This window comes from Protopterus annectens, chromosome 3.part1 (assembly GCF_019279795.1).
Source record: "Protopterus annectens isolate FY-2018-M chromosome 3.part1, PAN1.0, whole genome shotgun sequence".
Taxonomy (NCBI): domain Eukaryota; kingdom Metazoa; phylum Chordata; order Ceratodontiformes; family Protopteridae; genus Protopterus; species Protopterus annectens.
In genome coordinates, this window is record NC_056732.1 from 555,152 (window position 1) to 583,151 (window position 28,000).

A 28,000-nucleotide genomic window follows, 5' to 3' on the forward strand; every position below is an offset into this window, starting at 1 on the left:
GTTGACAGCAACCTCTCCTTCGATCACCACATTGCCACTGTGGTCAGAAAGTTCTTCTATGTGGCACATCTCATTACCAAGGGTTTTGCATCCAGGAAGAAAGCGGTCATCATTTCTCTCTGCTCTTCCCTCATTAGACTAATCACAGAGTATAATGCCCCATTTGGCATGTACCTCACTAGAAACCTGCAACAGCTGGAGAGGCCAGAAAAGTACCTCACAAAGAGGATTCTAGGCCTTAAACACATGTCCTACATGGATAGACTCAAAAACTCCAGCTATTCTCTGTCTCATATCATCTACCAAGAGGCAATCTCTGCTTGACTTACAAAGCCATGTCTGACCCAGCTCTGTTAGAAATGTTACATCTAAAGAAATCCCAATCTCTCCGCACCACATGCTCCAGAGACCTCAACCTCATTACAACAATCAACAGAACATGCTGGAGGGACAGGTTCATAACCCAGAGACTACTCATGCTCTGGGATAGACTTCCCATACATGTCAAGCAGAGCAGCTCACTAGCCTTCCTTAAGAGAAATCTTGATGAGTGGATGGGAAATAGAAAGTTCACCTGGGATCACTCCAGTGGCTCTAATTAATAAAGGCACTGGGAACTAATGATGGGCGGCACAATGCCAGGGGACTTTTATCATGTGCTAGGCTTGTAAAGGCCCCAAGGCCATTAGCTTAGTACACACCTATGAACCTATGAACTGGCAGCTAGAAATGTCTGATTGGTAAAGTTTAGCAGTGGGAAACATCAGACATGGCAGTGATGATCAGCTAACCTTTCAGCATAAGTAACATGTGACTTTTTGAGTTTAGCGATCCCTGAAATGTAAAATGCTAGCGAAAATACTTCCAAATATTTTTTGCATAAGTCACTGACTACCACCAGTGATACCTATTAGAAGATTCCTTCCTTCAAAATATATGCTTTACAGCACTAAAAATAAAATACTGAGACCAAGTGGAAAATACACATTTTTAATAAAGCTAGCAAATACAAAAACATGGAACATACATTCTGATAAATACCGGACATACATAGGACATGCTCAGATGAGGAATTCCACATTAAACAGGAAGGTTAGCTGGAATTTAATAATTTGTTTCTGGTTCTAAAACTTGGATTATGACCCTATCCCAACAATCAAGACAGTAGATCATTTATAATCATATTCAATTGTAGGAAAACTGCAGAAGACTGACTGTTGTAACTACAGTTTTTGACGGATTGGTTACATTGTATTCAACTCCAGAGGGTCACTGCAAGAAGACTTTCTCTAAGACCCTAAGGTCCAGTGACCTCTGAGCTGATGACATTAAGATGCGGCACACAATCTGTGTGGGAGGCTTTGCCTTCAGAAAAAAATACTGAAAATATCAACCACCGCATCCTTAACTCAGTTTAAAAAAAATCTCTAAAAACACATTTACATTTCAGCTGGATTTGTAACTGTGACCCTCCAGGCTAGTACAACCCCCACCTCTCCCTCAGGTAACTAACTTCCAGTAGTCCCTAGGCTACTTTACCTCCTTCCTTACAGTAATCCCCCCTCCTTACTCTAAGCCTACACTCCATCATCATATGCCACGCCTCCTTATTCTCTCTCTCTCTTCCTCCCAACACTCACTCCTATTTCTATGTATAGATAATTGAGGTATGCTAGTCTACTACTACTATACTTTCCTAATAATTGCTACTTAAGTAGACAGCCTAATTTGCTTCATCATGCTTGTAGAGTCTCTCATATTTTCATAGATGCTACCTTCTTAAAGACTTAACATAATTTCAGTTAACAGATATATGTTAAACATACTACTGTGCATGTGAAATTGTATTTCATTAATTAATCTCTTGTTATATATGGAGCATTTCTCCCCGGGCATCCGCTGAAAAATGATTCGTGTCTAGACACATTTGCCTGGTAACCAAATGTAAAATAATAAATAATAATAAATAAATATTCATTTAGTTTTGAATTATTCAACTAGCACCATGTATAAACTAATATATTTCATTTGACCCTCTACCTAGGATCTTCCACATTTATGAAAGTCAATCCTGTATTACGCAGGAAGTACCAATAATTTTCTCTTTGAGATGATGCAGCTTACCAGATACAAAAAAAAAAATCTAAAAAGTTCAATTAGTGGAGCTCTTCTTTCTGGTTACACATTCTGACATAATTACAAAGTAAAATGTTATGCCTTAATAACTATAAATGCCATTCAGTAATGTGAAGAATTATAGACAACAGTTTGCACTTACACATATCTTTGTTACTTCTTTTTCTCCGTTGTCTTTAATGAACACCTTTTCCAGTTCAGGACTAATTCCTTCGACACTGTATGGCACCCGTGACGATGATGACTTTGGCACTGACATATTTGACAACTGCATTGGGACTGACTTTGAAACAGATGCCTATAGGAAAATAAGAAAAAAACAGCTGAGAGAAAATGCTTTACATAGAAGATATGCAAATCGTGACATTTGCCTGCACTATCAGTTGTACAACTGTGCCTAAGTCTTCCATTAACCTTCACATTACTGTAAATCCACAGCACAAACAGAAATAATGTAGATGAACAAATTATATAGTGTGACCCTCAATGAATATTACCGAAATGAACATTCAGCTGTATTATCTGAGAACAAAGCACAAAATATAATGCTTCATAAGTTTTTAAATGAAAACTTTAAGCACTGTATCATCGGTCATTTACAGATGTAAATACAGCCTTAAGTAGGGCTGATGATTATAATACTCCGCTAAATAATGTCACTTTAAATTCCAATTGTAAGGGCTTTCATTTGTAGTGTTAAAGCACATAAATCACACAGACAACAGATTAAAACAATCGTTTGCAGCATCAAGTAATATTATGAAAAGTTACCACAATACTACAACATACGTAGTAGTATATAATACAACACACACTTCACTTTTCCTGAGATGCACAGTGTACTAACACATAAATGATTCTTATGACTACATACATATGTCTAACATTAAAGCCTACCCTGACAGAGGAAGCAAGGATTCTAGTTTCATTTAATACCCCAAGGTTGTGGCATGCAAAAGCAGAAAGAGAAAAACCAAACAAAAGAAGCACTTGCCTCATTTGGGTCGTGATTCTAGGCCAAATAAAACGTGTAAAGTTTCCCTAAGCACACAGCAGTTTATTCAGAGCAAACTGTAATGGTCTGGCTTTTCTTTTATGGTTCTAAGTGTGCAGCATGCATTCACTGAATACATACAGCAAGAGAAAAAGGGAATCAGCTACCACCTGCTGTTGAATTCAGAGCATATGCTCATTTGCAGGCTGTTAATCATTCTCTAGTGTAAGACCAAGAAGTAAACACACAGCTTATTTTCCAATGCCAACAAAATGCTACACTTAATGCACTTGAAAGCTTGAGTGTCGATGAACATGGTGGTAAAAATGTATTTTTTCAACAAACGGTGTGATACATATTTATAGAAAACGAGGTAAACTCTCAGGTGGGCTTGAACACACCACAACAAGAAAGTATTGTATAACAGTAAAATCACTGAAGCAATCTGGAAAATGTGGGATATCTCTGAGCAAATGAAATGCTAGTTCCACATTGGAGCCTGGATCTTTCATGAGGAACTGCAGAAAACCATCACCATTTCAAAGAAATGACAGAATTTAGCTATGTCACGAGATGTGTAATTGTGTTGCACTTCAGGTCAGCATATAGCATATATGTCTGTGCACTAGTCTTCTAGGGCAGTGCAGAATAAAGTAAAGATAACTCGGGGACTAGGATAAAGTTCATTCTGTAATTAAACAATTTGCCACTGTATAATTACTTAAATAATTTCAACAACAAAACCCTGTGGCAGAAGACAACAGATTACTGCTGTTGTCTTCTGCCACAGGTTTTGCTGCTGTTGGACTAATGGATTTGCTCTCTGTTCCTCTGGGTTTTTATTTTTCATACTTAAATAATTTGTTTTCTGGCAGTTTCAAGACTGATACAAAATAGCATTTATTAAAAAATTATGAAAATGAAACACCATTATTTTCAGAGACCTAGGACCATGGTGAGTTAAGTACTGGATACCTTACCTGGAAGCAGGTTTTACAATCCATCTTTAACTTGAGTGAGTGGGGGAATACGATGGCAGCTTGGAGCTAACAGATTAGCCCAGTGGATAAGGCATTGGCCTCCCTTAGTCAGGGATTGTGGGTTCAAGTCTCATCTGGGGTGAAATAATGTTGACACAAGCCAAGCTTTTAACTGTCTCTGTGGTACAAGATATAAGTGCAGATACTTTAAATAAAGAACACAGCTAATTAAATGTTAAAATTCAGTTATAAGTTAGTGTCACCTAGCTCTGTGGCACAGGATGCAAGTGCAGTGAGCTCAGATAATAAACACAGTTGATTAAGGGTTTGAATACAGCTACAAGATGCTTTGGGGGATCTCTGTTAATCCAGTGGTTAGGATTTGGTGCTCTTACCACCCCAGCCTAGATTTGATTCCTGGTCAGGGAATTTCAATAAATATTTTGAGGGGTGGGTTTGTCATAATGGTTAAGGTCTTCACTTCCTTAACACAAGATATAGGGTTTGATTCTGATCTTGGGTTGCTGGCTAGGCTTAAAATGGCTCTTCACGGCAGTTAGCCTAGTATTCACCTATGAACCCATGAAGTTGTGTTATGTCAGGAGGGAAAATGAGAAAATGATACACAAACCCTGTCAGTGAAGAAGCAGGATGAAAAAAGTGGGGAAGGATGGAGAGTGCTAGCACTACAGCAGTGACCTATTCAAACACCTTAACTAGCTACCCTGGTGCCCAGTGCTATTCATTGATCTAGCACCCACCTCTACTTTATGGCCCCAAAGAAAGGGGGGGGGGTCCTCTTGTACTGGAGGACAAAAAAAAGCAGTTAGCAGCTATTTCTCCTTAAAGTGAAGCACGCAACACTGGATACTGAAATGAGGCAATCATCCAAGCAGCGATATGTGCGAATACCTTGAAGTCTGCTAAAAGCTCTGAATAGAGCTAGCCATTTGGTGAAGGCTCCTGGTGCAGTAGAGAACCAAAGAATAAAGAATTAAACTGAAAGTGTAATCCCAAGGCAAATTATTTTAGGAAACAAATCTATGTTTTTTGTGAAGTGGGATGTGTTAGGTATCTTTGAGATCCAGAGTGACCATAAAAGCTGTGGATGACAGTAGATGAAAGAGGGTCTGTAAACTCAGAATTTTGAATTTTGAAACTATAAGAAAAGTGTTCAGTTTGAGAGGTCTAAAATGGGGTTACAAGTACCTTCTTTTCTTGGTACCGGAAACTGTCTTCAGTAGAAGTTTTTCCCTTGATGAGAAGTGTAACAGGCTCTATTACGCTGAGATAGCAGATCTGAAATAATTTCATGGAAACAATTAATTTGGTTCCCTGGTAGGAGATGGATCTCAGATAGAATGGGATAGGATGCCCACAGAAGTTTGCAACCATGCCGAATGATTTTAGATCCACGCATTTGAGGTTATTGAGTTCCAAAGTGGAAGACAGCAGCAAGGATTACCTGTAATTTTAGGAAGAAACTGGAGTGAGAAGAGAATATGATTAAGAGGCAAAAACAGCCATTGCTTTTCGTTTGATAGGAGGGCTCTTGAGACCTATCGCTTATCTATTTCGTCAGTTTTTCCTTATAATGCTGCTTGGAAGACTCTGGAAGACTTTTAATGAGTGCACTTAACTGGCTTCCATTTAATGAGTGCACTTAACTGGCTTCCAAAGGAAAAGCCTGAGGTTCAAAGGCTAATTTATTTTGGTACTTAGTAATAACAGACCAAAGCAGTTGTTTCACACCCTGCATCAGTTTGCCTCTCTCTCCCAGCTTCTTGAGGACCTCAGCAAAGGAATTTCTAAATAACAAATCTTTATCAGGACAGGCATTTAAAATCTGAGCCCTCATATCTTTTGGGAAGTTTTGTAATCTTACCCAGAAATTCCTTCACATAATAATTCCAGTAGTAGCAGCTTTAGACACTGACAACATCACAAGCACAGTTAATAGTGCTTCATGACTTGGGAAGCAGAATTAACCGTTTTGAGTAAATTAGTTTCAGCTCCTCAGATGGAAAGGCTAATCAAAGATTGCTGCATGTTAGCAAAAATAGATAAAAGGTATTTTGACGTGTGTTTGGCAATATATCGCTCTGGAAGTCAGTGTGGATGATGCATTGACTTTCTTACCAAATCAGTCAAAGGCACGACTACCCTCATCATTTGGGATAGGATTAACTAAAGAAAAGGATTTAGAGCTTTTGTCTCATCCAAGGAAATAATGGCGGGGTCTACCTTTGGATTCTTGAAAAGAAACTTGTGTGAGGCTGGCACTCTAAAGGACCTATCTGGTTTCTTAGGAGCAGGGGGCAAAGAATGCGGGAAAGAGATGCTGCAATGAAGTCCTCTAGAGCCCCCAGGATGGGTGAGATGGCTTTGGAGAGTCCACGCCAAGGAGTTCATAGTATCTTTCTTGTGAGCTTGAAACCTGCTTTCCTTCTCATTTAAAAGAAAAAAAAATCATTTTGGAGATGGTGTCTCTAAAAGAGATTTCCTCAGTAAGAGAATCTGAGGATAGGATAACGTACCCTCAGATTCTGATTTACAGGCAGTTGAAAGAGATATCTTCTTTTGGCTTTTCCCAGTTAGGGATCGCCACAGCAGATCACCCGTCTGCTCTGGAAGGCGCACACACACACACACACACACTCACACCTAGGGCCAATTTAGAGTGTCCAGTCCACCTACAGCATGTCTTCGGGATGTGGGAGGAAACTGGAGCACCCAGAGGAAACCCACGCAACCACAGGGAGGACATGCAGACTCCGCACACAAGGCACCCCAGCCGAAGATCGAACCGGAGAACCTCTTGCTGTGAGGCAACAACACTAACCGCTGCACCACCGTGGCCGCCCCAGTTGGAAGAGATATCTGAGAAGTATAATCCAGAGCCTCATTATCAAAATGAGAAACAGCTTCCTAGAACAAGAGGCTAGAAAGGAAGGTTGAAAGGAATGAATGGCATTGAATAAGCCCTGCACAAAATTAAACCAGTTCTACTCTGACCTCTTTTGAACAAAATAAGTAGCAGGAAAAGACAAATGTTTTTCTTTGTATGCATTTTTTAAGAGTCTCAAAACATATGGTTTTGGGAGATGAATACATAGGCTGTAGTTTCAGAAGTGATCCACCAAAATCTTCTCTCACCAGTACGTGGTGTAAGCCTCCCTCAGCCTTAAACAAGATAAATTGTGGTTTACCTTCTCAGAGAGTTCTGCCAGAAGAACAGTTTGAGGGGATATAAAATTTTCCCAGGTCATAGTAGTCTCTATGAGACACACTAGAAGGACCAGAAAAGAGATACTCAAGGTCCAAGGGGCGTATATGCACCTCCATAGAGTCATTAGTCTCAGACCAAAGAAAACTGGTAGAAGTCCGGGATTTGACACATCTTTTGTTAACTTTTTTTTTTTTTCTTTTGCATTGTTGGGGAGATATGCTGATGGGGAACTGGATGACATGGTTGTTCACACCAAATATCTGTGGTATTTGTTCTCAAGAAAATTTCAGACAGATAAGTCTCTAAATCTGGCAGTTTTTGGTAAAGGAGATAAGTTTGAAATGAGCAGATGTTCTTCAACAAGGCAAAAAACACAGCTGGTATACCTCTCAACCTGTAGACAATGAAAACAGGGACAAAGACCCTTGAAAAGTAGGGGTGTCCACCCCAAAAATCTGGAAATCTAATTAGCATATCATTTGATTACCAAATAGCATATAACTCTTCCTGCTTCCAGTAGGGGAAGTGGGATACTACTCAGAAACATGCTTAAAAACAGTGACAAATGATGGAAAAATATAAGTACATCTGCGAGACACTGTAAAATCTGTATATTTTAATGCAAAATTCTGCCACACGTTTATTTATTTTTGCTTCTGAAAAAGAGAGATGTAAGATGTGTGACCTCTTTCTTTAAACAACTGGTGCCACTAATACATTGGTTACCTAGTGCGGCTTTGTGTGTGTTAGACAGCTTTGAATATCACATGTGAGGGGAGGTTTTAAGAAATAGTGTGAAGGGGTAAATTAAACCTGTGAATAGGAACATACCTCCAAAAATAGGATCATCATATGCAGAGTTAAGTCAGGGCTGAAAATAGGAATGTTCCCCCAAAACATTTGCCTACCATAAGAACTCTGCCTGACAGACATACGAAAAATTGTAATGGTATATTGAAGAAAAAAGGAAGGTTCCCCAATGGGGATACGTCTGTCCAAAGTTGTGGCTGAAGCTATCCGCTAGTACTAATTAAGCTGATGAGAGTCAGCATAAGCATACATACAGCATGAAAGTCGTGAGTTATGATGCACCTGTACATCCTTCTTACCTGCATGTGCTCTTCTGCCGAGACCTGATCAACAATACTCAAAGAAAGGAGCCCAAGCCTTTGTAGACTGGCCAGACATTTGGTACTCTTGGCACAATACATGCATATTTATGGCTACTGTAACACTGATCTAATGAAGCACATCTAATCACTGCACTACGATGCTACCCACAGTGTTACACTTTCTTCATTAATTACACTGAATGGATAGTGATGCCTCTATAGACATCTTCCTTAAAATCCCAAAGATCCTGTTAAGTTGAACCTTTGACATTCACAAAAAAATTTCATGTATTCTATACTTTTGCCATCATTTTGCGGAATACAAACTATTTATATTTTCATAAGTTCATAGAAAGTTACTAGGCTAACGGCCCTAGGACCCTTACAAGCCTAGCCATATTTATCCTGAATTGCCCCAGTGGTCAGTAGTTAGGTGAGTGAAGTTCACAGAGGTAGGAGTCTATGGTAATTAATACCAACTGCCTCTGTCCAGGAGGGACATGGGAGCCACCCCAGGAGTGAATCTGCAGTCACTCATCCATTGATCTAGGTTGTGTTTGAAGAGGTTCAGGCAGGGGCTCTGTTTCACATGAATAAGAACCTTGATCCAGAGAAGTGTCATTCTCTGAAAGATGTATCTATCTCTCGAGCATGATTTATTCATGTCAGAACTTAGGTTAGGAGCCCTGGAGTGAGTGACCCTTGTGCAGTTTGATTTATGAATGTGTAGCATTTCCATCAAGGCCGGGTCACAGACTGCCCTGTAAGCCAGGCACAGGTCACCACTTAGCAGCCTGCAGGAGAAATAATACAGTGCCATGGCTTTCAGTCTTTCAGTATTTTGTGTATCCTGTACTTTCTTGGTGAGAAACCTCTGTGGTGTCTCCAGCTATTGTAGGTGTCTGGTGAGGTACGTGCAAAAGGTACCATTGTACTCAATTATTGGTCTGATAAGGAATGAGTATAATGGAATTACAACATCCTTAAATCTAGATGTGATGCCTTTACTTATGAGATGTGCCACGTAGAAGGATTTCCTTACCACTATGGATACATGTGGGCCAAGTTCAGATTGCTATCAACCCGAGTACCCAGATAACTTACCATTGGGTCTGCACTTAGTGGGGTGCCGTCTATAATGCAGTTAGCAGGGATGTCAGCTTTCCCAAAGAGAATAACAATGCATTTAGTTTTAATCCATGGTTTTGGCACTAATCATTTGTCTGCATTAACCCTTTCTGTAGTATATTAGCACTGTTGGGGACTCAATGATTGTTTCCAGTTTGCAATCATCAGTGAACTTGGTAAGCCACAGTCCATCCACATTTGCTTGGATGTCTAGAACCATTAAAGTTTAGGCCGATAGTCTCAGGTAAAGGAGGGATTTTAGAACCTATAGGCAAGTTTGTTGACTTCAGGTTAAAAAGTTTTGCTACAACATTGCAATACGTATGCAAAGATTCTTGGGATTTTCTAAGAAGCATACAGAGAGAATTCTTCCAAGTAGATCTATTATTAATAACCATTGACGTTGTGGACTTGTTCCCAAGTATACCTCATGAGCAGGGACTAGAATGGTTTAATGAAACACTAGTCAAAGAATCAATTTTGTCAACTAATACTATAAATTTATTAGTAGAATTCATGGGGATTATATTAAAAAATAATTTCATGTTTTTTAATGGAGAAACATATAGACAAAAGAAGGGGGTGGCAATGGGTGCACCATGTGCCTCCATGTATGCTAATATAATATTACATAGATGGGAACAGGACTTCATCTTTTCCACTCAATGGAAAGAACACATCAAGCACTACACGAGGTTTTTAGATGACATAAGCATATTGTGGACTGGTACCGAGAAACAATTTTTGGAATTTTTTGAGTACATCAATTCCACAACCAATTTTTTGTCATTCACATATGGTATGAGTGATGAAAAAATGAATTATTTGGATGTCACAATTTCCAAGGATCGTGTTAATAATAGGTTCACATCTAAATTGTACAGAAAATCCACTTTTTCTAACACCTACTTGCATTACGCAAGTGGTCACCCTTACTATCAAAAGAAAGGCATAGTTAAAGGGCAAATGGTAAGGGCATCAAGAATGTCAAGTACCCTAGAACACTTCATGGAAGAATTGTTTGTAATAAAAAATATGTTTTTAGAAAGGGGATACCCCGAGGACTTGATAGATGTGATAAGTAAAGAAGTCACAGAACATAGAGAGAGCAAGTTCCCCCCTTTATAAGGCTTAGGCCAGACTGGAGAAGTGAAATCTAGTGAAATTAATAACGCTGCCTTTTCTAATAACTATATACATACTTATTCAAGTGATTCACAACAAATTGAAGAAGTTATTAGTAAATTTTGGCCGGTTTTAACAGGACACGAAGAACTAAGTAAACACATTCCGAAGCATCCCAAGTTTATTAGACGTAGGGACACTAACATAAAGGAACTATTTGAGAAATTTCAACCACACGAAAGAATTAGTAACACTAAGAATTGGAAAAAAGGCACCTATAAATGTGGAAGTTGTAAGATATGCATACACATTTTGAACAGAGACTTCTTATACATTCCTTCCAGGAATTTTTGTTTCAAAGCCAACATCCATGCGAACTGTGCAACGCAAGGAATAGTTTACTTGGGACATTGTACCAAGTGTTTTAGTTTTTATGTAGGCAAAACAGAAAGGTCCCTGAGAAAGAGAATTTACGAGCACATGTATGAAGTTTCCAGAAAAAAAGATACAAATGCCTTTTACAAACATTCAATTTCATGTCCTGAAATGTCTATAAAATTCATTGTGTTGGAACAGGTGCAAACGGATAGTAGAGGGGGAGACTGGGAAACGCGTTTAGAATACAAGGAACTTTTGTGGCAGCTTAAATTGGATGCTGCCACAAGTCCCGGTCTAAACGATAGTATAAACATAAAAAGTGTCCTTAAACTAAGAATGGCCAGATTGTGATTTATAAGTAAAGAGATGTTATTATACATGAATGTTTAACTATTTGAACCAAATATGTTCTTAGTACAGTGGATTAATAAACTAATATATTCACAAATTTCATAACAATACATCCATTTCAAATAATTTTTATAGGTATTAAATCAGTAAACTACAGTCTAGAAAATATGTATCAAGTCAACTGAAAATATATATTCAAACTTTTTTAGTATTTATATAATATTTATTTATTTAATGTATAGTATACATATTTATTTATAAGAAATGTATGGATCTATGTTTGCAACAAGTTTTTACATATGGATCTACAGAATTTGGTACATTTTTAGATATTATGAATTAATTTAATGATAGCCTACAGACAATTTGATTTAATGAATTTTGTATAAAGTTTTATATTCTATGCATGTCAATATTATTGAATTGTAAAACAGTGGTATGTGGATGAAAAACAGGCAGGCTAGAAACCAAATGTATAGCTTTAAAGCTTAATTGGTATAGCTATCACATGACGGTTAATGAATCCCATATATACAGCTTTATTTTTACTGACATTTCATCTTGACAAAGCTTGGCAATGGGACCAAGCGAAAGCGCTTGATTTAAACTGTTGTTTTTTTATTTGGCCGAAGTATTGTGTTGAATAGCAAGTTTTTAAAAGATTTTAAGACAGGGGCAATAAAATTTTCTACTACGTTACTCCATCGACTGGTTCTTTGAGCAGTGGAAGGGTTGCTTTGGTGTTTTGCTGTTAAACATTTCATTTTATCAGTTTTACGGTCCATGGCTGAAGAAACAGTATCGGAAGATTTTCTCAAAACGCCACTGGTGCTTGGAACTGAAGGCGAGGATGCCCCTGTGACACGAGCAGAATTCAATAAAGTGCTAGATCTTTTAACCCAATTAAATGAGACGCTAAGAGGTAATAAAGGCGGGATTTCCTGTCCCATACCCGGTAATCAGGAACAGGCTCTTGAACAGAGAAAAACGCGCACAATGCCAGAAGTAATGGTCGCTCAAAAAAGAATTCCAAATAATTCTAGCAAAGGTCCTTCTTCATCACAACAAGTGGATATTAACACTGTGGAAGCATTTCGTGGGCAGCGTCCATTCGAACCTGAGGTTCAGAGTAACCAATTTAACTTCAACGTCTGGACAGACAAACAGTTTTGGTTTAAGCAAGGTGCTGTACTAATTGATCAAAGTGACATTGAACAGCAGTTCAACACTTTAAAAGAAAGACTATATTCTTATAAAAGTAATCAATTGGAAATTAACTATCTTAAAGAATGTGTAAATGTTGAACGAGTTCCTAAGGGTTTGCGTTGTTTTAAATTTCCAAACAACGTGCAACCAGGTACAATATACTATGACAAGTTGTGTAATATTTTTAATAGGGCTGGTTTGCAGGTGTTAGAAGCTATGGTTGAAGAATATGAAGTCAAGGCTAATATACTTCTGAAGGATTTAAATGTCATGAATGAGAAATTAATCAATAATTCTGTTTTTTTGTCTGTCAAAAAAAGTTATGACAATGTATTTAATGAAGTGGACCAATTCTGTTTAAAAATTTTAAATAGGAAAATCCACAAGTTAGAAAGGGACTTGAATGAATATAAGGAAGGGTTAGCATACCCTGTGGTAATGAGAAACAAACGAAATGAAGATTATAATAGGAATAGAGTCCAAGCTAATATATACAGAAATGACCATGTAGAACTGCCTACTGAACCATTGAGAAGGAGTGAAAGAATAGCAGAAAAAAGTAAAAAAAACACGCATCAGGATTTTCACTTTCCCCAGGACAGGTTCATGGGGAGGGGGGAGAATTACCAGCAACAGAAATGGAGAAAGACTTAGATTTAGGGATGGATAATAACAATTTTTTGGATTACAATGGTCATGATGGGACAAGCTTATATGTAAATGAAGAAGGTAAAAAGTACAATTTAGTCAAAGACAAGAATTTCATGATATATAATTTCACAGAAATTGAAATTAAAAAAGAATTTTTCGACTTATTTAAAAAAAGGTCTCCACTTCATCCCAGCCTATCCTACTGAACTGTCAGAAGCTTTAATAGACTTGAAACTGTTTGTAAGGCAGATGAATTTGATTTTAAATTTTAATGGACAGCCCCACAATAAAATTACATTAACTAGGTCTAGTACCTTCAACCCCCCAACCAACCCATGTTTAAAAGTATTTGAAGAGATGGCTAGTAAGGAAATAAGAAAGATCACTTGTAAAAAATCGGAAAGAGTACCGGTGAATATGAAACCAGAAGAAATGTCATTAATACAGCTTCTAAGAAAAGAAAAATGTAGAACTATGAAACCAGATAAAGGAGGGGGGTTAGTCTTGATGTATACGCAAGATTATGAAATGTATCTGTTTGATTTATTACAAGATTCTGAAAAATATGAGTTGGTATCCAGAAATGAAGTGAACTTGGCCTATTCCAAAATTAAGTATACTTTAATGGATCATCTACTACAGGGTTTTATAAATGAAGAGGTCTACAATTATCTGAATGTTAACAAACCCAAAATTCCAATAATTTTCGGAATTCCGAAGACACATAAAGGTCTAGAACCATTAAAGTTTAGGCCGATAGTCTCAGGTAAAGGAGGGATTTTAGAACCTATAGGCAAGTTTGTTGACTTCAGGTTAAAAAGTTTTGCTACAACATTGCAATACGTATGCAAAGATTCTTGGGATTTTCTAAGAAGCATACAGAGAGAATTCTTCCAAGTAGATCTATTATTAATAACCACTGACGTTGTGGACTTGTTCCCAAGTATACCTCATGAGCAGGGACTAGAATGGTTTAATGAAACACTAGTCAAAGAATCAATTTTGTCAACTAATACTATAAATTTATTAGTAGAATTCATGGAGATTATATTAAAAAATAATTTCATGTTTTTTAATGGAGAAACATATAGACAAAAAAAGGGGTGGCAATGGGTGCACCATGTGCCTCCATGTATGCTAATATAATATTACATAGATGGGAACAGGACTTCATCTTTTCCACTCAATGGAAAGAACACATCAAGCACTACACGAGGTTTTTAGACGACATAAGCATATTGTGGACTGGTACCGAGAAACAATTTTTGGAATTTTTTGAGTACATCAATTCCACAACCAATTATTTGTCATTCACATATGGTATGAGTGATGAAAAAATGAATTATTTGGATGTCACAATTTCCAAGGATCGTGTTAATAATAGGTTCACATCTAAATTGTACAGAAAATCCACTTTTTCTAACACCTACTTGCATTACGCAAGTGGTCACCCTTACTATCAAAAGAAAGGCATAGTTAAAGGGCAAATGGTAAGGGCATCAAGAATGTCAAGTACCCTAGAACACTTCATGGAAGAATTGTTTGTAATAAAAAATATGTTTTTAGAAAGGGGATACCCTGAGGACTTGATAGATGTGATAAGTAAAGAAGTCACAGAACATAGAGAGAGCAAGTTCCCCCCTTTATTAGGCTTAGGCCAGACTGGAGAAGTGAAATCTAGTGAAATTAATAACGCTGCCTTTTCTAATAACTATATACATACTTATTCAAGTGATTCACAACAAATTGAAGAAGTTATTAGTAAATTTTGGCCGGTTTTAACAGGACACGAAGAACTAAGTAAACACATTCCGAAGCATCCCAAGTTTATTAGACATAGGGACACTAACATAAAGGAACTATTTGAGAAATTTCAACCACAAGAAAGAATTAGTAACAATAAGAATTGGAAAAAAGTCACCTATAAATGTGGAAGTTGTAAGCAATGCATACACATTTTGAACAGAGACTTCTTATACATTCCTTCCAGGAATTTTTGTTTCAAAGCCAACATCCATGCGAACTGTGCAACGCAAGGAATAGTTTACTTGGGACATTGTACCAAGTGTTTTAGTTTTTATGTAGGCAAAACAGAAAGGTCCCTGAGAAAGAGAATTTACGAGCACATGTATGAAGTTTCCAGAAAAAAAGATACAAATGCCTTTTACAAACATTCAATTTCATGTCCTGAAATGTCTATAAAATTCATTGTGTTGGAACAGGTGCAAACGGATAGTAGAGGGGGAGACTGGGAAACGTGTTTAGAATACAAGGGACTTTTGTGGCAGCTTAAATTGGATGCTGCCACAAGTCCCGGTCTAAACGATAGTATAAACATAAAAAGTGTCCTTAAACTAAGAATGGCCAGATTGTGATTTATAAGTAAAGAGATGTTATTATACATGAATGTTTAACTATTTGAACCAAATATGTTCTTAGTACAGTGGATTAATAAACTAATATATTCACAAATTTCATAACAATACATCCATTTCAAATAATTTTTATAGGTATTAAATCAGTAAACGACAGTCTAGAAAATATGTATCAAGTCAACTGAAAATATATATTCAAACTTTTTTAGTATTTATATAATATTTATTTATTTAATGTATAGTATACATATTTATTTATAAGAAATGTATGGATCTATGTTTGCAACAAGTTTTTACATATGGATCTACAGAATTTGGTACATTTTTAGATATTATGAATTAATTTAATGATAGCATACAGACAATTTGATTTAATGAATTTTGTATAAAGTTTTATATTCTATGCATGTCAATATTACTGAATTGTAAAACAGTGGTATGTGGATGAAAAACAGGCAGGCTAGAAACCAAATGTATAGCTTTAAAGCTTAATTGGTATAGCTATCACATGACGGTTAATGAATCCCATATATACAGCTTTATTTTTACTGACATTTCATCTTGACAAAGCTTGGCAATGGGACCAAGCGAAAGCGCTTGATTTAAACTGTTGTTTTTTTATTTGGTCGAAGTACTGTGCTGAATAGCAAGTTTTTAAAAGATTTTAAGACAAGGGCAATAAAATTTTCTACTATGTTACTCCATCGACTGGTTCTTTGAGCAGTGGAAGGGTTGCTTTGGTGTTTTGCTGTTAAACATTTCCTTTCTGTGGTATATTAACATTGTTGGGGACTCAATGATTGTTTCCAGTTTGCAATCATCAGTGAACTTGGTAAGCCACAATCCATCCACATTTGCTTGGATGTCTCTTGGATGTCTGAGGAATAAATTCTGAACAGTAAAAGGCTCAGCACAGAACCCTGTGGTATGCCACTGGTGACTGATCTTTTCCTAGAGGTGAAGTAACCCACTTTGACAGCATGTGTCCTGTTGGTGAGCCAAATGGCTACTCATCTAGTGATGTAGAGGTTAATTCCCAACTGGGACAGTTTCTATATAACACCTGTGTAGAGGGATTGTGTCAAACACCTTGGCTAGGGCAAGGTAGGTGGTATGCACTATCTTTCCCTTGTCCAGGGCCTTGATGACTTCCTTAAAGATATCAACCAGGTTATTAAATGCTTTGGCTAGATCAAAGTAGGTGGTATGCACTGTCTTTCCTTTGTCCAGGGTCTTGGTGACTTTCCTGAAGAAGTTAATCAGGCATGATCTACCCTTAACGAATCAAAACTGGACTGGATCCAGAGTTTGGAGATTACCTATGTTTTTGTTGATAAGGTCCGCAATGATTCTTTCCATGGCCTTGCAGATGGGGCTAGTCAAGCTTGTTGGTCTGTAGTTCCCTGGTTCAGCTGATGGTCCCCCTTTGTGCAGAGGGATTACTGTTGCTGTTCTCTATTCCATCGGAACATAGCCAGTTCACAGGCTGTGGTTAAACAGGGATCCAAGTGAGTCTGCTAACTCATGCTTTAAGTTGTTTAAAAGGCAACCTGGGATGTTGTCTGGTCCCATTAATATCATGTTTCTGGCCTTGGAAATCGCAGAGATGACCTGCTCTCTTGAGATAATAGGCTGAGGAATGGGGGCAGGTATACTTTGGGGGATGACCGGTGGGGACAGGAGGGTGAAGTTTGCTCCAAATCTGTCAGCTAGCAGGTTGGCTATTACCTCTAGTTGAGTATGGGTGGTGCCATCCACAACCAGTTAAACACATAGCTGGGTATTCCCTTTTAGATTTCCAACACAATTAAAGAATGTCTTGTGATTATCCTTAGCTAGGGAGGCTATTTTTGCTTCATAAATAGCTGGAAGGCTTGATAAGTTCTCTAATTTGCTTGTTTAAATAACAGAGGGATTTCTTCCTCTGCTGAGCCAGTTCCTTCTTGTTCTAGGACATTCGTGTCTTTCTCTTGTTGTAAAGCCTGTTTATACTAGGGGTCACCAGACTGGCTTGTTTTTTCAGCAATACCTGGTTTTAATCCAGTCAGGTACAGCCAATTCTATGCAACTGCTTAAGCACTTATACAGGGCATTGGTGTACACCTCTGCATAACAGTCCATGTTATCTGCATTCAAGGGGGCTCTGAAACGTCTCATACTATCACTTAGTAGGGGGTAATTTGACTTGGAAAAATTATTAAGCATTTTTGAGTTGGGGTATCTGTCTTTATAATTACATCAAACAAGACTGAGTTATGGTCTGATCATACCAGGGAGGCCATCACATGGGGGAGGGGGGTGCAATGCTCCCCTATTTTAGTTAGTACTATATCCAGGACACTCCTTGCAGGACTGCTGACTAGCTGTTCCACAGCATTTGTACTGACAAAATCCAAGAACCTCTGAGTCAGCATGTTTGTGGTCATATATGTTTCCCATTTGATGGAAGGATAGTTAAAATCACCGGGTTTGTATTAGCAAATTGAAACATCACTTACCCGCAAACCTGATGATCGACACATAATCAAACTACAAAAACTACGAATGGCCACGTAAGCAAATTTATTCCCAGGGGAAAAAAATTGCTTGGCTGTTGTAGGAAACTTGCCTTTTTCTCCACTGTAGAGCAGTCTCAGAGTTGGTATATTTAGTTGGGGGGCACAGCCCCCCACATTGAGGGGTGTGCGGGGCAAAGACCCCCACTTTCGTAGGGATTGACAGTGTGTTTTAGGTTTTGGTTGGCCAAGCGATTTTTTTCCCCTGGGAAAAAAATTAGCTTATGTGGCCGTTCATAGTTTTTGTAGTTCGATGATTATGTGTTGATCATTAGGTGTTCAGGTAAGTGATGTTTCGATTTACTAATATAGACCCAAATCACCCATGAATAAGATGTCAGGCTGTATGACAGGTGTTTCCAGTAATTCCAGGTATTTGGTATGCTTTTCTTGGTTCATGGTGGGAACCTATTGCTAGCTATGATGTGGTAGGGGGTTTTGCTATAGTTAATTGGACATAGAGTAGCCCAAGAAGTTTATCTAGAGAGGATTTTGTTTCATCGGGAGGTTGGTTATTTTGACACTGCCTAAAAAAGGCACAATTGGGGGTGGCTAATGCCTTTGCCAGTATCCGAAAGCCTAGAGGAGACAGGTGCAGACTATCTCTGGTAAAGCAATATGGTCTGTCAATCATGTCTTCCTAGGCTGACAGATACTGGATCCCTTTGGACTGATACCAGAATATAAGCTAATTGTTAAAGTCAACCATTTTTTGTTTGTATTGTGGCATCATCCTTGAAGAAGGTAGAATGCTGCTTAAGGCTAGGTTTATACCTGTTTGTGACACATAATCTGAGAGCTCAGGCATGTCTTTCTTCATATAGTCCAGAGAGGTATATCTCAAGTCATTCACATGCACTGACTTGCGTACTTGAGTGACTTGACGGATCCTGGCACCTGAAAGGCAGCTAATCATAACCCGCTCCTTATTTATCCTGGAGAGGGGGAAACATCCATGTGTCTCACTCTGGAGCCTCCTATGACTATTAGATTAGGTTTGTGGTGTTACCTGTTGTTGGCTTATTTGCTGAGACACTGGTGTGTGTGTTATTAAATGTTGTGGTTGCTTTTTGCATTGTTGTGTGTCTAAGTGGTTACCATTTGGTAAGCCTCTGATCTTTCGGTAAGTTACTAGTGAGTACCTCCACATATGTGGATTTATGTACAGTGTCCTTATTTAGTGTGGGAAGTGATGTGTGTGTGCTGACAACATGTTTGCTGTTCGATTTTTCCTTATGTGAGAGTCTTGCCTCCAGTTTCATAGGGTAACAGCATCTCTCACGTAATGTATTTGTTTGCTTCATGAGTAAGTGGTTGTCAGTATACATGAGACAATTGCTACATTGCCTCAGGATGACCATGTCCATCAGGCTGGACAGAGAGACAATGAGAAACTGCCTGTCCATGACAGCAGGTTCTTATTGTATGTTTAGGGTTGGATTAATTTGACAGAACTTAGTTGACTACATGAGGGACCTATACTTTGCATTGGCTAAGGTTGTTCAATAAGGCAACACTGCTCAGTGTACAACTGAATTACTCCTAGAGCAGCAGTAAAGCTTGGAAGGGTTTCACTGACAGTTGTTTAGGGATAAACTAATCTTCAAGGCTTTTTTATCTATACAAGGCATTGCTAACCCCCCTGCATGGAGAGCAATTTAGCACAAATGGAAGGCTTAGATGATAGCAAAAAGGAGCAAGTTCTAAGCTAACTACCAATCAGGAAAGCACACAATAAGCCTTCCAGCAGCATTTCCCAACTCAGAGAGGTTAAATCAGCACACTTCTGATACAGGAGTGCAGAAAAAAAACTTCTTAATGTAGATTGTTTGGTTTGGAGCCAGAATGTAAGAAGGCCAGACAAACTAGCTACAGATGCCTTAGAACTATCAGATACAATGTAAAACGGTGTAATTAACTACTTAAAGCAGCAGTAGACAATACATTTTTTGGCAAAAGTACAGCAAAAACAGTAAATAACTTAAGAAACTGCTAAAATGCAGTTGCAATTAATAACACAAGTGCAAAACCATACTTATGTTTGTCTTTTGAGTAATGGATTGCTTCAGGTGAAAGCAGATTTTCAGCACTCTTAAGGAAAGTCGTCAAATGATGAGCAGCTCTGTGTAATTATACTAAAGACCATGTAAATGCAATGGTTAAATACAAGCAAAGTAGAACAAGTTTTAAACTAATTAGCAATCAGAAAAGCACACAATAAGCCTTCCATCAGCAGTCTCCAAATCAGATTGGTTAGATCAGCAGATTTCTGCCAAAAGCATGCAGAAAACACCTTCTTAATGTAGAATGGCTGGTTTAGAGCACAAGTGTAACAAGACCACACAAACTAGTTACAATAGCCCTACAACTAACAGATGCAATGTAATACAGTGCAATTAACTACTTAAAGCAGCAGTAGTCAGTACATTTATATATATATATATATATATATATATACAATATATATATATAATATAATATATATATATATATATATATATATATATATATATATATATATATCATATATATATATATATATATATGCAGAAAAAAACAGCAAATAACTCAAGAAACTGCTACAATACAATCAGAATTTACAAGAGAGGTACAAAAAAATACTTTTGTCTTGAAAGCAGATTCTCAACAATCTGTAGCAAAGATGCCAAATGATGAGCAGCTCTGAGTATCTATGCCAAAGCCCGCACAAACACAAGGCTTAAATACGAGCAAACAGGAACAAGTTTTAAGCCAACTACCAATCAGGAAAGCACCCAGTAAGCCTTTCACTAATAGTCTCCTACTAAGACAGGTTAGATCAGCACACTTCATCCACAAGGGTGCAGAAAAAAAACTTAATGTAGAATAGCTTGTTTGGAGCCTGAGTGCAATAAGACCAGGCAAACTACCTACAACAGCCCTACAACTAACAAGTACAATGCAATACAGTTCAATTAACTACTTAAAGCAGCAGTAGTCAGTACAGTTTTTTATATATATATATATATATATATATATATATATATATTGTGCAGAAAAAACAGCAAATAACAAAGAAACTGCTAAAATACAGTCAAAATTTATAGGAGAAGTACAAAAAAAATCTTATTTGTGTCTTTTCAGTAATGGATTGCTCCAGATGAAAGCAGATTCTCAGCAATCAGTCACCAAACAACATGCAGCTCTGAGTGTCTTTAGGAGGCAGCATGTCTGTGAATATCTTACATCTTCACTGGAACCCAGAACCATAGCTAGCTGTTCAGGTACCCAGTGCTGTTCCATAATCTGTGCCCCTCAACTATGAGGACCATAAAAAGGGGATCCTTTTGTACTAGAGGACAAAAAAAGAAAACAGCTAGCAGCTCTTTCTCCTTAAAATGCAGCAGCCATATTTATAACAAGTGACTTCCTACAGCCTATACTACACAAAAAGCACTGACGTGCTTCACCTCTGACTCTGAGTGCAGTTTTGGCATTTTCTGAATGCCAGTACTGCAACTACTGAGTGATCCGCATCTGCCAATACTGCCCCAATGCCATTTACCCGGGGCAGCTGTCACCTTCATCCCAGCCTAGCAACATCTTTATTCTTCAGTGTCAAATATTAATATGATTCAGATTGTTCTCTAAAAGCACTAATTTTCTTACAATCCACCATCATTCTGAATTTTAGGATGACCTTCTTTATAAGTCACATCCCTGTCTACAGAGAAATACCTTCCTGACAGTATACCAGGAGATGTTGTTCTTGGAGCATCTTTTAAGTACTGGTCATTGATTCAACATGGCCTGTGATGCAGGGTCTTATACTTTGGGAAGGATCCATAACTTTGCAAAGCCACTCAAGACAGGAAATACCCAAATATATAAGCTTATGAAGCATTTCTAACTGTACACCACTGTTTCAACACAGATGTAAGAGTCAGACCACTTCCTGAAGTAACCAAAAGACTGCAAATTCAAGGAGCTCTTCAGATATCGGATAGTCTGATACTGAATGCTTTTTTAGGATTATAGCGTTTTATGAAGTGCTCAGGTTGCGCTAGTGGAATGCTACTTCAAAGAACAAACTTTACAGCTTGCAAGACATTTTATTTTAGGTGAGGCTGTAAATTGATGCATCTTCTTTAAGACTCGGTCAGCATGCGTTCAGAAATTTAGATGGCAGCAAACTATATGTAGAGCTGTAACTAGGTCTACAGATTATATACTGTTTCTTTGATGATGGGCTTACATTTTTCAGGTTTCTGTCAATCTGTTCTTAAATGTGTTTCTGAGTGGTATCCCACATTCCTACCGGAAGCGGGAAAACGTATGTGCTATTTGGTATTCAAATTTATGCAAATTAGATGTCCACATTTTTGGCTGGCTGTACCTTCTTTTCAAGGGTCTTTGTACTTACTTTTAATGTTTGCAGGTTAAGAGGTATGCTGTCCATGAACTTCACATTAAAGGAAAGACTATATATAGCTGTTGTTCGCTGGGACGGATAAAACTATACTGCTTTGCACAATGTATGACAGTTTGCAGTTTTACTAAAAAAATTCAACCACTGGTCAGTAACGGATGCTTCTGCTTTGTTTGACAGAACTGGCAATGCTATGCTTAAAGCACAACAGTCTGAATATAATGCATTCATGTCCACACCTTTTAATTTAAATTCTCTGTTGCTATTCTGAGAACAACCAAGTTACTGCTTCCCACAGGCTGAATATCTGTATAGGTTTTAAATGGCTATTGGTTACACTGACCCATTGTTGCAGTTATAAAAGTGATTTGCTGTAAAATGCAGGAAAAAGTCCTAGGAAACTCACTTTCCCACCTGTGGGGGTAATTACCCTCAGATATGTGCCATTTTGAGTCCAAAGCAGTTGTCATCCAGTCTTTCAAGAGGATATCTCTGACTCCCTTCTTCACTGTATATATATCAGGAGCAGGGATGGAGATGCTTTTCAGTTTTGTTAGTGATTTATGGAACACTGGGTGAATGCATTTTAAAATGTGGATTGTAACAGTCTGCCTGAGAGATGCTTTTGCTTGAGAAACTATCTTTATGATCCTGCACAAAATTTCAAATTATTGGAAGGGGCCACTGCTCAAGCCCCTGACTAATACAAAATATTTGTTATTATTGGCCAGCATTCCATAGGCATTGAAAGAGGTGGCAGCAAAGATAAACGAAAGTTATGTACTCACTATAACAATAGATCTGTGTTGTTTTTCTCTGTCTGGTTCAATATGTGTGGTATCAGATCCAACTGGGATCCAACACTGGCCATATCTCAAAGACTTCAGCTGGCCAAGCTCTGCTTCCTCTACCCACTAATTCTCAACCTAGAGAACAGATCGTGTTTGCCCTTCTGTGCCTCAACTGTAAAAACATCACCTTAAAAGGAGTGACACCAAAGTGTCACCAACAAGGTAAAGCAACCTCCCCGACTCAGTCATCTTATGAAAAGGACTCACCAAATAGACAGGCTGGGGCAGAAGTGGGGGGGAAGGTTAAACCAGATGGAGAAAGACAACATGGATCTATCATTATGGTGAGTACATAACTTTCATACGTGGTGTTGTTTTTTTCATCTGGATTCAACCTGTGGGACTGGGTCCCCAGCCACATAATACCCTGGGAGGTTCTATAGAAGGATATTTCGCAACACAGCAGAAAAAAAGGAAGCCCTAGATCTCAATTGTATATCCAACTTCTAGTGGGACACAAAGGTATGATGGTCCACCCAAGTAGAAGGAGCACACAAATCATCCAATGAAGCTATAGAGAAAAAGCAGTGGAAGCAGCCATAGCTTTGGTAAAATGACCTACCAGTTTGTGATGTAAAGGCTTTCCCTTTAAACTGTATGCAAAGGCAATGCAATCTGACAGCCACTTAGTATAACCTTAGAAACAGGCTGACTCAATCGAGACTTAAAAAATGACACAAACAATGTTGAGACTTCCTGAAAGATGTCCTGCCTAGATAAAGTTTAATTGTCTATGCATACCACAGCAATCTAACAAATATTCACCTTTGTTGGAGAAATTAGGAAAAAACAGAGGAAAGTGAATGGCTTGATTCAAGACATTCTCTACAGCCACCTTGAGGAGAAAATAAGGATCTGTATGAAAATACACCCCATTCTTATGGAAAACCAAATATGGTGGAACAAAAGAGAGAGCCTGCAACTCAGATACAGGTGTGGCAGAACTGACAGCTACCAAAAACAACATTTTCCAAGACAAAAACTTTGAATCAATGGTGGCATAGGGTTCAAATCGATGATCTGCAAGCGCCTGCAACACGAAACTCAAATTCCACGATGGAACAGGGTACCAAAGAGGAGGTCATAGCTGAAAAGTACCCGTAAGGAAGGCCTTCAAAATAAATCTTCATAGCAACCAGAGGCATATTATCCCTGCCTATGTGGAAGTCATCTGAGAGTCAGCATAAATAGCAAAGCGCTTCCATGTGCTAGCATACACCTTCCATGCAGACGTCTCGGAGGAGAACAAGATATGCACCACACTGCTGGAAAGTCTGGGATTTCTGGACATCAGGGGCACTGAAGAAATCATGCCGTTAGCTTTAGACTATGGAGACTGGGTGGACCCAGACTTGTGGGATTGGAGACGAGGTCCAGAAGGGGATCCAGCACCCAAGGGGGATTCTTCAAAGAAAGGGGAATCAAACCTGATAAGGCCAAAAATTGGGCTATGAGGATTACAGTCACTCTGCAGTGGGCTGCTTTCTGAAGAAACTTTATGATTAAAGGGGTCAGAGGATGTATATATAAGAGACCCAGAGAACAGGCATTCAGAAGAGTATCCCTGGGTGACTGCCCCTGAGGAGGAACCAAGACATAATACCTGTCACATTTGGTGTTGGATGGAATGCAAACAGGTCACAACACAGTGTGCCTTAGCACTGAAAGGTCTGAGCAGAAACTCTCGGATTCAGGTGCCACTCATGAGAAAGGAGAATGTTTCTGCTTTGACTGTCTGCCAAAACATTGGACCTCCTCAGGATATGCACTGCAATCCAAAACCACTGAGAATAAATTGTCCACTGCTAGACCCTCATGGCCTTCAACAAAGACGGTAAACTCATGCCCCCCCGTTTGCTCATATATCAAATGCATATTGTCTCCCTGGACTGAGATCACATCCTTGGGGAGAATGTCCTGAAAAGCCTGCAATGCCAGGAGGACCATCCTCATCTCCAAGACTTTGAAGTGAAGATTGGCCTTTAAAGGGGATTAGGTCCCTTGGATTACCCTCCCTTTGAAATGCCCAACCATCCTGGAAGGGAGACATCCATTGCGACTGCGCCCAGATGGAGAGGCAAAATAAACAGTCTCCTGTTGTATACTGATGGAGACTCCAGAGATCAGCTGACTTGATTTTGACATACATTCATCAGAATTATGGGAAAATCCATCACATGTGTTACATAAGACCATTGCTCTACCAGACTTCACTGCAGAGCCCTCATGTGATACCTGGCTAGTGGGACCAGACAATTGGAAGCTCTCACATGCCTCAACAACTTCAGAAGGAGAGAGGCTGGAGGCTTTTTGTAAGAAAGCAAAGACTGCCTGAGGCCAAAGACTTGAACTTCTGGACTATGGAAACTTTGCAATCTGAGAAACGGTATCCAAGTGGAAACCTATTTATTTTAGTGACTGGACTGGATGGAGACTTGACTTATGGTAATTGTCCGTGATCCCCAAAGAAGTGCACAGCTGGGGTAAGGTGTCCCTATTCTTGACTAAGAATGCTCTTATGGATGCAGTTAGGAGACAGTAATCCAAATAAAGACGTGAACTCCTGCAGCCTGAGCAAGGCTGCTATGATCTCCATGCACTTGGTGAATACCCAGGGGACAGTGGTGGGACCAAATGTCAGAGCTCAAAATTGGTAATAACTGGCTCCAAGCTGGAATCGCAGAAACCTCCTGGAATGCCTCTCTATTCTTATATGATGGTAAGTGTCCCTGAGGTTGATCAGGCGCACCCAGCCATCCTTCCTGAGCAGAGATAATGTGGACTGCACTGTGACCATCCAGAACTTGGTCTGTTTCACAAACAGATTGAGCCTATTCAAATCCAAGATTAGCCAGAGATCCTTGTTTATTTATTTATTTTCTCTTCCTCTTTGGTCTGGAGGGACCTCTTGGATAACCCGATTTATCAGCAGCTTCTGAATATCCATGGCTGCTTCCTGTCTCTGATGTCATGGAATGTCTGGAAGATGTGAAGGATTCAAATTTAAAAATTCTAAAAACAGAAATAAATAACCTCTTGATATGATACTTAACACCCATGCATTCTCGGCTGGGGTGCCTTCTGTGTGGAGCCTGCATGTCCTCCCTGTGGTCATGAGGGTTTCCTCTGGGTACTTCCTCTCGCATTCCAAAGAAATGCAGTAGGTGGTTTGGACACTCTAAATTGGGCATAGGTGAGAATGTGTGCATGAGTGAGTGGTGCAAAAGAACTACCATGGCAAGGCTAGCCACCCAATGGGGTAAACCTTGGCTCCAGATGATTGTCAATGCGGAAGTGACACCCCTGCCTCATGTGCAAAATGGGAAAAGGGGATGAGGATGAATGGGGGGATTCAAGTTGGTGGTCTCCCAAGCCTTTAGGTGTAGAGCCAAAGGACCTCCAATAGAGCAGGATAATTAGACAACCATTCAGGATTGCTGAAAGGGCCTCCTGGAGAAACCTCTGTGGAAACCCTGATTCTACGGGCGGTGTCTATTGTGGTTATGACCCTGCGCCAGGGGTAACCCTCAAGATGATCATCTTGAAAAGACTGCTGTGACTTCCTGAAGAAAAGATGTGTTCCCCCTTTTTGTTTACAGGAGAAGGGCAACTGAGGGGTAGCAACATGTACACCAAAGGCAGACAACATCTTTCCATCTTCCTCATTTCTAGCCAAAGTGTCTTTTGGGCCAAACAGTGAGGAAATGCTGAATGGAGTGTTAATAAAGGATGCCTTGAAGCAGTTTGTAAAGTTATCCAATCTTATTCAAGAGTAGTGATGCATGGCTATGCTGTTGCCAATGGCTTGGAACATTTCATCTGCTGCACTGGATAGCAATCTCATGGACACATTAGCTATCAATTGTAAGGTGGACAACTGAGCCTCCAGAGACTTGCGAGACTCTGGAGTCTCCTGAGTCTTAACAACCCTTGACACTTAAGACACAATGTCCCTTTAAGACTTGCCTAGTGTGTTAAATAATTTAGTGCCCGCTGTGTGAACATAGCTGAGGTGTAAGAGCGTTTCCTTAAACGGTCCAATGCCCAAGATTCCCTGTTTGAGGGATGGACTGAGTAAGTATCTTTTGAAATGTCCTTCTTGGCTGCTACCTCCACCACAACAGCATCCATGTCTGGACCCTTACTCTAGTGTACTCAGTCTTTAGGAGGGGCAAGTATCTTATAAAGCTTCTTGGGAATCAGTTCCACTATATCAGGATTCTTCTGTTTCCTTTGATACACCAGGTTGATCGGTGCATCCGGAGAGGAAATCACACAGAACATGGATGGGCTCAACCTGAAGACAGACTCCTCCAGAGAAGGGCCTTTAGTGGTCTACCCCCCCCAAACTGGTGAACAGGCTCCTAAAGATTGTCAAAGGAGACATCACTGTTTGAGGATTTTGGGGACCCTTCCCTTTCCTTGGGGTCAGTATTCTCTCTCAGGAATTCCTCAGGTGAGTCCAGGTGCTTCCTTACCCAAGATTTCCTGCTCCAGAGATTCCAGGTGTGAAAGAAAAGA

The 28,000-nt window shown here is 39.1% G+C and overlaps 1 protein-coding gene across 7 annotated transcripts in view; it reads right to left on the reverse strand.

Moving 5' to 3' along the window:
* The window catches only part of GLCCI1 (glucocorticoid induced 1), a 1,677,723-nt gene that overhangs the window by 190,510 nt on the left and 1,459,213 nt on the right, over nt 1-28,000 (reverse strand). For all 7 annotated transcript variants that reach the window (XM_044066485.1, XM_044066483.1, XM_044066481.1 and 4 more), the window contains one exon: nt 2,279-2,434. In XM_044066485.1, the coding sequence (XP_043922420.1) occupies nt 2,279-2,434 (156 nt within the window). The remainder of the gene's footprint in view (nt 1-2,278; nt 2,435-28,000) is intronic.